This window comes from Scyliorhinus canicula, chromosome 4 (assembly GCF_902713615.1).
Source record: "Scyliorhinus canicula chromosome 4, sScyCan1.1, whole genome shotgun sequence".
Lineage (NCBI taxonomy): Eukaryota > Metazoa > Chordata > Chondrichthyes > Carcharhiniformes > Scyliorhinidae > Scyliorhinus > Scyliorhinus canicula.
The window spans coordinates 65,798,103-65,809,763 of record NC_052149.1 but is presented as its reverse complement, the minus strand read 5'-3'; the positions used below and the strand labels follow the sequence as shown (position 1 = coordinate 65,809,763).

The following is an 11,661-nucleotide window of genomic DNA, read 5'->3' as shown; positions in this document are numbered from 1 at the left end:
GGTTAAAAAAAAAAGATCTTTTGCGGATTGGAACTCAAGGGAAACTATCCTAGGAGTAACAGCTTTTAATAAATATTGCCCAGTGTTTTTTTTTCATTAGTTTACATTTCCTCTAGAATTGTAGAACTCAAAACTTCGTATTCAATAATCATCTTTGATACTTAATGATAATGGGATACCATTGATAATGGGATTAGAGTCATCAGTTTAGGATAATAATGACAGCTGGTGTATGCTTTCTATTTGACGACATTTGGCTTGGAGATCAGGGCTAGTGTGCATGTGTGTAAAGCGCAATAATGGGACATTCGAGCTGAGCTCCTGTCTGCCAGCAGTCACACAACAGCTCTTATCTACATGGGACGAGCAGTCTCTTAAACCCGGACACGATGGCAGTAGCATTTGCTGCAGTCTCGATTCATATCAAGGAGGTCTTTAAAAGGAATGGTTTGCTCATTCTCTCGGTGTTATCGGTTATTATCGGGTGCTCATTGGGATTTTTTCTTAGGACCAAGCATCTGTCCGAGCAGGTAGGTAATTCCAAAAGTATTCGACATCCTAATAGGAATCATGGTGGCACAGTGGTTAGCACTGCTGCCTCACAGCTCCACGGTCCCGGGTTCAATTCCGACTTTGGGTGACTGTGTGGACTTTGCATTTTCTCCCCGTGTCTGGGTGGGTTTCCTCCTGGTGCGCTGGTTTCCTCTTACAAGTTAGGTGGATTGGCAATGCTAAATTGCCCCTTAGTGTCCAAAAGATTAGGTCGGGTTACTGGGCTATGGGGGTAGGGTGGAGACATGGGCTTGGGTAGGGTGCAGACTCGATGAACCAAATGACTTCCTTCTGCACTGTAAATTCTATGGTTCTATGGATCCAATTGATCATCTTTGCAAGTGTCAATTGGTAATGGAGTGATACAATACATCACCATCATGTTTTGGCCAAAAGGTGCCACATATAACAATATAAAAAGCTTATTATTTAGCAGCTTTTTGACGTGTTCTTAAAAACTCAGTTTTTCTGCTCCATCTTATTTTCAAAAGTAATTGCATTTTCTCCTTCATCCCAGCTAAACGTACAACGGCATTTCCAAATGCTACCAAAGTCCGTTGACAATTTATTTCCAAGTTGTATTTATGTTAAAAAAAATCCATCTTCAGTATATCTTATTGCAAATGTATTGCCAGTTTTTAATGGGTCCGTCTGGCTTCATGTATTCTTGACTTTTTTAAGGAAATCAAGTATTTCCAGTTCCCGGGAGAGCTGCTCATGAGGATGCTGAAAATGTTAATTCTTCCACTGGTGGTCTCCAGGTGAGTGAAAACCTCTCCCAGCAGTGGTTCTGTCCTTGCACATATCTCACCATTCCATCAAGTGTATATCGGGGAAAATCTACTTCTGTTCCGACTTTTTCTAATCGTCTTTCACAGCCTGTGTCAATTTAGCTGAGTGGATTGGCACTGGGCCGCAGCTGCTGCCCTACTTTTTGGTGAAGTCATTTTAAAAAGGTGCCGTCTAACTGGGTGGAAATGTGAAGAACTGTTCCATGTAAACTTTACCATAGCAATTTCCAATCTAAATAAAGTGTCACGTGATGTTCAATGTGAACAGCATCGTGTATTGAGTACATGTGAGAATGATGGTGTTAAATGGCCCAAGTATTCCAGTCTCCCTATCGTCAGAGATTGGAATATAAATTCAGAGATGCATTTCAGGACCCTGCAGAAGTCAAGACACAGCCACATGCGTGGAAATTGCCCAGGAACTTCAAACATCCGATGGGCTGAATTCTGCTGCTTGGATCGCCAACACTGAGCTCGGTGTCAGAGTTAAAAGTAAATTACTGTGGATGCTGGAATCTGAAACAAAACAGAAAATATTGGACAACCTCAGCAGGTCTGACAGCATCTGTGGAGAGAAAAAGGAGTAACATTTCGAGTCTGGATGACTCTTTGTCAAAGCTGACAGAGTGTCAGAGTCTTGAGTCGGATGAGGTGGGATTTACCTACGTACAGTACTTACCAAGGAAATGGGTACAACTGGTCTAGCACAGTGATCAGCCAGTGTTAGTCAACTAAGTATCATAGCTGTCCCTCCAATTACACCCCAACCACCCTCCCCACACCAAAACTGTCGCCCACCCCCTACTTCACCAACTCAAACTGACAACCTCCCAGCCCCTATTGCCCTGACCTAAACTGAATATCCCCCACTGCACCAACCCAAAACGACTGTCTCCCACTGCACCAATCCAAACGGAATATCTCCCACTGCACCAATCCACACTGACTATCTCTCACCCCATAGAATTTTTTAGAAATTCTTTACAGTGCAGAAGGAGGCCATTTGGCCCATCGAGTCTGCAGCGGCTCTTGGAAAGTGTACCCTACCCACGGTCCACACCTCCACCCTATCCCCATACCCCAGTAACCCCATCCAACACTAAGGGCAATTTTGGACACTAAGGGCAATTTAGCATGGCCAATCCACCTAACCTGCACATCTTTGGACTGTGGGAGAAAACCGGAGCACCCGGAGGAAACCCACACACACGGGGAGGATGTGCAGACTCGACACAGACAGTGACCCAAGCCGGAATCGAACCTGGGACACTGCAGCTGTGAAGCAATTGTGCTAACCATATGCTACCGTGCTGCCCTAACCAAACTATCTCCCACGATGCGCACAGCATCGACACTGACCGGAAATGTGGGCCAATATTTCAGATCGTTAATCATCTGGCTCTGAGTACTCATGAAAGGTCACCAGCTTGAATCCTTAACTCTCACCTTCTCTCTCAATAGATGCTGCCTGACTTGCTGAGTATTTCATGCACTTTCATTTCAGAGTTCCAGTAACCTCAGTTTTTGTTTGCATATTTGTTGTGACAATGATACTTTGAGTTGAGGGTGTTATTATTCTAGGGATATTTGATTTGATTTATTATCACATGAACCGAGGTACAGTGAAAAGTATTGTTCTGTGTACAGTCCAGACAGATCATTCCATACATGAAAAATACATTGGAAATACATAAATACACAATGTAAATACATAGATATGGGCATCGGGTGAAGCATACAGAGTGTAGTACTACTCAGTAGAGAAGATGTGTGAAGAGATCAGATCAGTCCATAAGAATGTTATTCAGGAGTCTGGTAACAGCGGGTAAGAAGCTGTTTTTTGAACCTGTTGCCATGTGTTCTCAGACTTTTGTATCTCCTGTCCAATGGAAGAGGTTGGAAGAGAGAATAACCCGGATGGTAGGGGTTTTCAGGTTGGAAGAGAGAATAACCCGGGTGGGAGCAGTCTTTGATAATGCTGCTCGATTCCCAAGGCAGTGGAAGGTGTAGACAGAGTCAATGGATGGAAGACAGTTTCGCGTGATGGACTGAGCTGTGTTCATGACTTTCTGTAGTTTCTTAAGGTCTTGGGCCGAGCAGTTGCCATACCAGGCTGCAATGCAGCCAGATAAGATGCTTTCTATGGTACATCTGTAAAAATTGGTAAGAGTCAATGTGGACATGTCGAATTTCCTTAGGTTCCTGAGGAAGTGTAGGTGCTGTTGTGCTTTTTTGGTCGTAGCATGGACATGGGTGGACCAAGACAGATTGTTGGTGATGTGCACAGCTAGGAATTTGAAGCTGTCAACCATCTCCACCTTGGCACCATTGATGCAGACAGGCGTGTGTGCACTTTGCTTCCTGAAGTCAGTGACCAGTTCTTTAGATTTGATGATATTGAGGGAGAGATTGTTGTTGAAACACCACTCCAATAGATTCTCTATCTCCTTCCTGTACTTTGACTCATCGTTGTTCGAGATCCGATCCACTGCAGTCATGTCAAGAGCAAACATGTAGATTGAAGTTGAGCCACATTTTGCAACATAGTCATGTGTGTGTAGGGAGTATAGAAGAGGGCTAAGCAGGCAGCTTTGAAGGGCCCCATTATTGAGGATTATCGTGGAGGAGGTGCTGTTGTTTGTTTACTTATTGTGGTCTATGGGTCAGAAAGTCGAGGATCCAGTTGCAGAGGGAGGAGCCAAGTCCTAGGTTTTGGAGTTTGACTGCTGTGGACTCAGAGGGAGAAAGAAGTGTTTTTTTAAGTTTTCATTTTAATGAGTTGTTCCAGTAAAAAAAACATTGAAATTAGCTACCTGCTTTGGTAACTTAAATGATATAATTTTCTTTCCGGAAGGAGTTAGATCTGATGGTGAGACGGGATCCGATTTTCAGGGAAAGCCAGTCACATTCAGGGGAGAATGCAGAGTGCTGGGCCACGCGCTTGAAAAGGTTTTTTTAGGGGGTTTTTTTTTGCTTTTGAATTGGAACAGTTAAGGGGGATTCATTAAGTGTTATACATAGATTACTGTAGCTGTGTGTTATCTTTATGTTTGTAATTGAGAAACTAATTCTTGCTGTGTGTTTATTTATATATATATATATATATGTTAAATAAGTTCCTAGAATAAAGCTTGTTTTGATTAAAGTGTCTAGGAAGACTGATGAATCATACCGGAAGGGAAGGCTCGTGTGCTCATTCTAGCCACATTTAACAGAAAGGTTGTAGGTTAGGTGAACTTCATAATATACTTTGTAGTTTCTAGGCCCTGGCCCATAACAATAGCACCTTTATACAATGGAACATCCCACAACACTTCATAGAGTGTTACAAAGCAAAGTTTGATACCAAGCAGCTTAAGGAGATATTGGGGAAGATGACCAAGGACAATGATTGCAATTGATGGCACATATAACCAGTTAGGATTAGATGAGCAGAAAAAAGTAGCAATAACCTATTTTAATTGTGTGCCATAATTAACAAAAACGAGTCCAATAAATAATCCACTGTAGACAAAGATATTTGATTTTGTCACATCACTGCCCTTTCAGTATGAGTCCAGTATCTCACTGATAAAAACTGTGCACATTGCATTTGACAAACTATTATTGTCTACTGAGCCTCCTGAGTCACTAGATCTCTCAGCTGCATGGAAACCTGCCCAACAGATGTGCTACACTACACCTAGTCCCTGTGGAACTTGCTCTTGCTGCTGCTTGTGTACTACAAGTTGTGTATGTCAAATTGTTGCGCACTGAAAATTGTGGAACACTCTAAATGGACTTCTACCCCATTACCTTGTCCAGTTCCTAGCTGAAGCAATGCACCAAGCAAACATTCGCTCTGCTATTGGCTAAGGTGTAGATTATGTGTCAACTTGCACCCCCTTGCATAGCTAAGGCACTTAAGTATGCCTTGTAAACACATTGGATATTGATATCCTGCCATATTTATCAAGGAGCCATTCACCCTCTTTACCTTAACTTTACACTTCATATGAGATCACATGCCCCTCTCCACCACTCCGTTTTACCTTGAATTAAAGCAGCCAGTCATAATGTCCAGCAGTCGTCAAAAGATTAAGAATTGTATGTCACCTGATGAAGGAGCTATGCTCGGCAAGCTAGTGATTCCAAATAAACCCATTAGACTTTAACCTGATGTAGTAAGACTTCTTACTGTGCCAGCATTGTTATGTTATGGATACATATGTACATTAGTAAGACAATCTCTTTGGTGGACGTCTGTCTCGTTTTGGCAGAGCATGATGTTCAGGAACTTGGCTCTTAGGGGTACCAGGGTGCCTTCCTGTACACTGGTCAGTCTTACACCTGGCAAAACCAACTCAGGAACTGTCTCTGGTTGTGCAGATTATCCTGTCATAACAAATCTGTAATTTTGGCAGCTGTTGTCCTCAAATCAGGCATGTCACTGTCCATATTATCTGTGGTGAAAACATCTGGTACAGAATCTGTATTCTCACCACGTGCAGACAATAATTGGTCAGCGTGCCAACACTAAATTCGTTCATCATCAGATTGTACAGTATATAAAATCGGATCCGTTTTGGCAGATACAATTGCTGGAGTCCATTTTCTATCTGAGGTGTAATTCTCACAAGAACAGTTTCCACGTGGTTAAATATTTGTTTTGGGATATTGTTCCCATCGAGCCACTTGAGTCTGATGTTGTTGCCTGACTATCTCTGAAGTTGAAGGGGGAGTCAAAAGGTCGAACTGTGTGCATAGTTTCCTTTTGAACATCAGTATAGATGGTGAGCTTTTTGTTGTTGAAAGCTCAGTGTTTCTGTATGTCACGAGAAAGCTAGACACGTTTCGGTAGGGGTGCGTGTGTAGGGGTGCATGTGTGTGTGTGTAGGAGTGCATGTGTGTGTATGTAGGGGTGCATGTGTGTTTGTGTAGGGATGCGTGTGTACGGGTACGTGCGTACGTGTCCATGTGCTTGTGTAGTGGTGCATGTATTCAGGGGTGCGTGTGTATAGGGGGTGTGCCTGGAGGGGTGAGTGGCTTTGTGTGTGTATGGGGGTGTGACTGTGTGTGTGCATGGGGTGTGGCTCTGTGTGTATATGGAGTGGGAGTAGGGTCTGTGGATGCAGGTGCGTGTAGGTGTGGTAGTCGCCACTGTTGTATTGTATATATCGCATATGAGGTGTATTACGGTAAGGCTCCTGTACTACAGGTACGGGGGTAGATCCCTGCCTGCTGGCTCCGCCCAGTAGGCGGAATATAACTATGTGGGCTCTCCGAGCTGCAGCCATTTTGGCAGCAGCTGCAGGAGGCTACACATCTCTGCGTAATAAAGCCTCGATTACACTCTACTCTTGTCTCATCGTAATTGATAGTGCATCAATTTATTACGCAGAGATTTTACAACGACTGATCTCCACATCAAGCCTGATCGCCTACAGCTGCTCCCTCAAGCAGAAAATGCCAAGTCGGCCTTCGCACATTGGCTAGCTTGCTCTGAAACATACATCGGATCTGCAACAGAACCACCTTCAGAGGCACAGAAGCTCCAGATCCTGTACACACAGTTGAGCTCTGATATCTTTCCCCTCATCCGGGACACGCCTACCTACGCTGAGGCCATGGCGCTACTGAAAGAGAACTACACTCAGCAGACCAACAAAATCTATGCCAGGCACCTCCTGTCCACGTGGCATCAACTCCCCGGTGAGTCTGTGGAAGATTTCTGGCGTGCACTGCACGCCTTGGCGAGGGACTGCGATTGCCAGGCCATTTCGGCTGTTGAACATTCTGAACTTCTAATTAGAGACGCTTTCGTTACAGGCATAGAGTCAGCTTACATCCGGCAGCGCTTCTTAGAAGGGGCTACCCTCGACCTCGCGGCGACCAAGAAACTCGTGATCCCACTCACAGTCGTCTCGTCGTAATTGATAGTGCATCAGTGGGTGTGTCTGTAGGTGTGTCTGTAGGGATGCCTGTGTAGTGGGTATGTGAGTGTAGGGGTGTAAATGACAAAAAGTGCATTGGGGGAAAAGGTATGAGTAAGACAATGAGAAAGGGGGTGAAAAGCAAAGAAGGCTATATTATGCACACAGACTAAGAAATCTGGAAACGATGTGTTAATTACATACACCATTAATTTGAAAATTAGCTTGCAGATTCAGGATGGTAGGGGGCAGATTTTATATGGCAGATACTGATGTGTTGGGTAAGCTGGGTCTACGTGGATTGCATTTGATGCAGTGTAGAGAGAAACAGGCTTCCAACACTTGAAGAAATGCAACACAATTTTATTGATCAACTAACTATAATACATGCTGAACTGTGGGTTGACACTATGCTGACTTGACTGGAGACCTGAGGCTAACCTGACCAGACTATCTGACTACCACATGGTGATTGTACTAGTTGCTGCTCACGAGCTCTGACTGTCTCAGAGGCTGGATCCCGAGAGAGCAGGAAAACTGGTGCCCTCTGGCTTTATAGTGGTCGTGTCCTGTCTGGTGATTGGCTGCTGCGTTCTGTGTGTTCATTGGTCATCCTGTGTGTCAATCACTGCCTGTCTGCACTCCATCATATACCTGGATGTATATTATGACATCTCCCCCCCCCTTTAAAAAAAATACGTGTTCAGGTCAATAAATAGTGAATATGTGTACAGGAACCTGACTATATACAGAACATGCTAACGTATGTACATGGGAAGGTGTCTAATGCAGATAGAGGGCAGATAAAACATGAGAAAAAAAACGATATGGACAGATGTGTAAACGATGAGATAACAAAGTAATGCAACATTCAGTCTATAAATTCAGTCTCTGTGGCAGGCGACAAATTCTGGTTGACCGCCTCAAGGGTGGGTCAGGGGCCGCCTGCACTTGAATGGGCGGAACTGCCTCCAATGCGGTGGTCGTAGAGGTCGGTAGAAGAACTGGCAGATTGGTGGGAGAATGCTTGGTTTGACACGGATGGTGTCGGGGTCAGACTTTGAAATGAGGTTTGCTGAAGCGCCGGTGTCCAGCTTGAAACGTCCGCGAGCCTTGTTAACCGTAAGGGTGGCACACCACTCATCGTCCGGATCAACGCTCAGGATTGGGAGTTGTTTCACCATCGTTGAGAAAGGCAGCGCATGCTTGGTGATGATGCCCACGCGGAACGGGGATTTGAGGCCCTCAGCATCGGGACCTGGTAGACTGTCGGGGTCTGTCACGGGTTGCTGTGCTGACCGGACGCTCATGCGCTGTGGCTGGGATCGCTGTGTGCTGGGTAGTGGAGCAGATCTGCAAAGGGCTGTGTAGTGGCCAAGCTTGCCACACTGGAGACAGCGTCGGGATTTTGCCGGACATTGCCACTTTAAGTGGGCGGAGCCACAATTGTAACACTTCACGACGCCGACGTCAGGACATTCCTGCGCCACCGCGCATGCACAGTGCGGTCGAATGACGTGCGCACTTGGACTGGCAGGTCGTCGGTCTTGCCGTCCCCTCGGTCGTGGCGCTGGAGCCCGGGAAAAGCGCGCAAAATGGCCACTCTCATCCAGACTCAGGCCCTGCATTTGTTTGATGGCCTGCACCCGTTCTGCCACGTGGGGGCTTTGCCTTGCCGTTTCTGCCGCCCTGGTATGGGAGTACCGGTTGTTAGCGTGCTCGTGGAGGATGCAGGTTTCGATAGCGATTGTGAGGGTGAGCTGCTTAACTTTTAGGAGCGGCTGGCGAAGGGAATCGGAGTGGACCCCGAAAACGATCTGATCCCGGATCATGGAATCAGTTGTCGAGTCATAGTTACATGACTGCGCGAGGATGCGGAGATGGGTCAAAAAGGACTGAAAAGGTTCATCCTTACCCTGAAGCCTCTGCTGGAAAACGTACCGTTCAAAGCTCTCATTCACCTCAATGTCGCAGTGGCTGTCAAACTTCAGCAGGACTGTTTTAAACTTCGTCCTGTCTTCTCCTTCAGCAAATGTGAGAGAATTGTAGATGTGGATAGCGAGGTTCGCCGGCTGTAGAAAGGAAGAGTGCAATCTTCCTGGCATCCGATGCAGCCTCGAGGTCAATGGCTTCAAGATATAGCTGGAACTTCTGCTTGAAAATCTTCCAGTTTGCACCGAGGTTGCCGGCGATGCGGAGCTGCGGGGGAGGGCGGACGCTGTCCATGTTACCGGATGGCTGATCTCTGGTCAAAGGCAGATTATCTCAAGGTAGGTCTGTCAAACTGCAGCATTACTCACTGGTACCATGATGTGTTGGGTATGCTGGGTCTACATGGACTGTGTTTGATGCAGTGTAGAGAGAGACGTGCTTTCAACACTTGAAGAAATGCAACACAATTTTATTGATCAACTAACTATAATACATGCTGAACTGTGGGTTGACACTATGCTGACTTGACTGGAGACCTGAGGCTAACCTGACCAGACTATCTGACTACCACATGGTGGATGTTCTAGTTGCTGCTCATTTGATGTCAAGGGCAGTGGCTCTCACCTCCCCTGTTGAATTCAGTTAATTTGTCCATGTTTGGACTAAGTCTGTACAGTAAGAAGTCTTACAACACCAGGTTAAAGTCCAACAGGTTTGTTTCAAACAAACTGTTGGACTTTAACCTGGTGTTGTAAGACTTCTTACTGTGCTCACCCCAGTCCAACGCCGGCATCTCCACATCATGGACTAAGTCTGTAATGAGGTCAGGAGCTGCAATTACCATTGTTGTCTGATGTTTTTTTTCCTAAATGTTTTTTTATTGGGTTTTTGAACAAGGTATAATTATCGTTATGTACACAGGATAAGAAACATATTTATATACCTATATATACACATATATAGAAGAGAAGGGCACACCCAAACATACCAAAGAGAAGAAAATAGTACATAGTTAAAAAAAAAGTACAATAAAAAATGAAATAGAATAACAGGTAGGGTATTGTGCACCAGCTCGACAGCGGCAGCTCTGTATACCTGGCAAAATTATTTACACCACGTAAGTAGGTGACTGTTTGCGGGGGGGGAAGGGGGGGGGGATTGGGGAGGCAAATATACATTTGGGTGCCGGGAGATAATTACAGTGTGCGATACTTGGCTGTGTTTCGTGTTGTTGTCGCCTGCCTCTCCCGGACGGATCTCGCTGCCGTCTCGCGCTCGCCTCCGCTTCTGCTGCTCCTCCCGTCCTCCGTCTTTATTTTCCTTGTTCCCCGCTCCTGGAGATGTCATACTCGTTTTGGTATCCCATGTCTTCCTTCCGGCTCCCCTGCTGCTCTGTCTGGTCTTTAAGTGCAGCCACCGGAGCCTGACACTCACGGTCTGCATCTTGGCGACACTCAAAGTTGCGCCACCCCCCCTCTTCGCGAACCTCACTCCCGACTGTAAGCCCGTCGCCACCAGGAGTCGGCGGTACAGTATCCAAGACATGACTTTTATCAAGTCAGAGGTTCAGCGGCTACTAAAAGGGGGGGTCATAGAGGCCAGCAACAGCCCTTGGAGGGCTCAAGTATTGGTAGTCCGCTCCGGGGAAAAGCAACGAATGGTAGTGGATTATAGCCAGACCATAAACCGCTTTACGCAACTCGATGCGTACCCACTTCCCAGCATAGCGGAAATGGTGACTCAACTCGCCCAGTATCGGTATTCTCCACGGTCGACCTAAAATCGGCCTATCATCAACTCCCTATCCACCCAGAGGACTGCCCCTACACGGCTTTCGAAGCAGCTGGTCGGCTGTTTCACTTCCTCAGGGACCCTTTTGGTGTCACAAACGGTGTCTCCGTTTTCCAGAGGGCGATGGATCAAATGGTGGACCAGTACAGCTTATGGGCTACCTTCCCGTACTTGGACAACGTCACCATCTGCGGCCATGACCGGCAGGACCACGACGCAAACCTGAGGAAGTTCCTCCAGACTGCCCGGGCCCTCAACCTCACATATAACAAAGAGAAATGCGTGTTCCACACAACTGACTAGCCATCCTCGGCTACGTCGTGGAAAACGGCGTCCTAGGCCCAGACCCCAACCGCATGCGTCCCCTTAAGGAGCTCCCCCTCCCCCGTAGCCTCAAGGCACTCAAACGGTGCTTGGGGCTTTTCTCCTATTACGCCCAGTGGGTCCCCAGATATGCGGACAAAGCCCGACCACTCATTAAGACTACGGTTGTTCCCCTGACGGCTGAGGCCCAGTTGGCTTTCAGCCGTATCAAGGCCGACATCATCAAGGCCACCATGCATGCGGTGGACAAAGCCATTCCCTTCCAGGTAGAAAGCGACGCATCAGACGTTGCCCTGGCTGCTACCCTCAACCAGACGGGCAGACCAGTAGCGTTCTTCTCCCGAACCCTCACCGCCTCG

General features: G+C 46.5%; 1 protein-coding gene across 1 annotated transcript in view; it reads left to right on the top strand.

Moving 5' to 3' along the window:
- Nucleotides 1–266: 266 nt before the first annotated feature.
- LOC119964635 (excitatory amino acid transporter 5-like) overlaps nt 267–11,661 on the top strand; it is a 117,922-nt gene continuing 106,527 nt past the window's right edge. The window contains exons 1-2 of the mRNA XM_038794374.1: nt 267–530; nt 1,234–1,313. Coding sequence (XP_038650302.1) covers nt 390–530; nt 1,234–1,313 — 221 coding nt within the window. The 5' untranslated portion in view covers nt 267–389. The remainder of the gene's footprint in view (nt 531–1,233; nt 1,314–11,661) is intronic.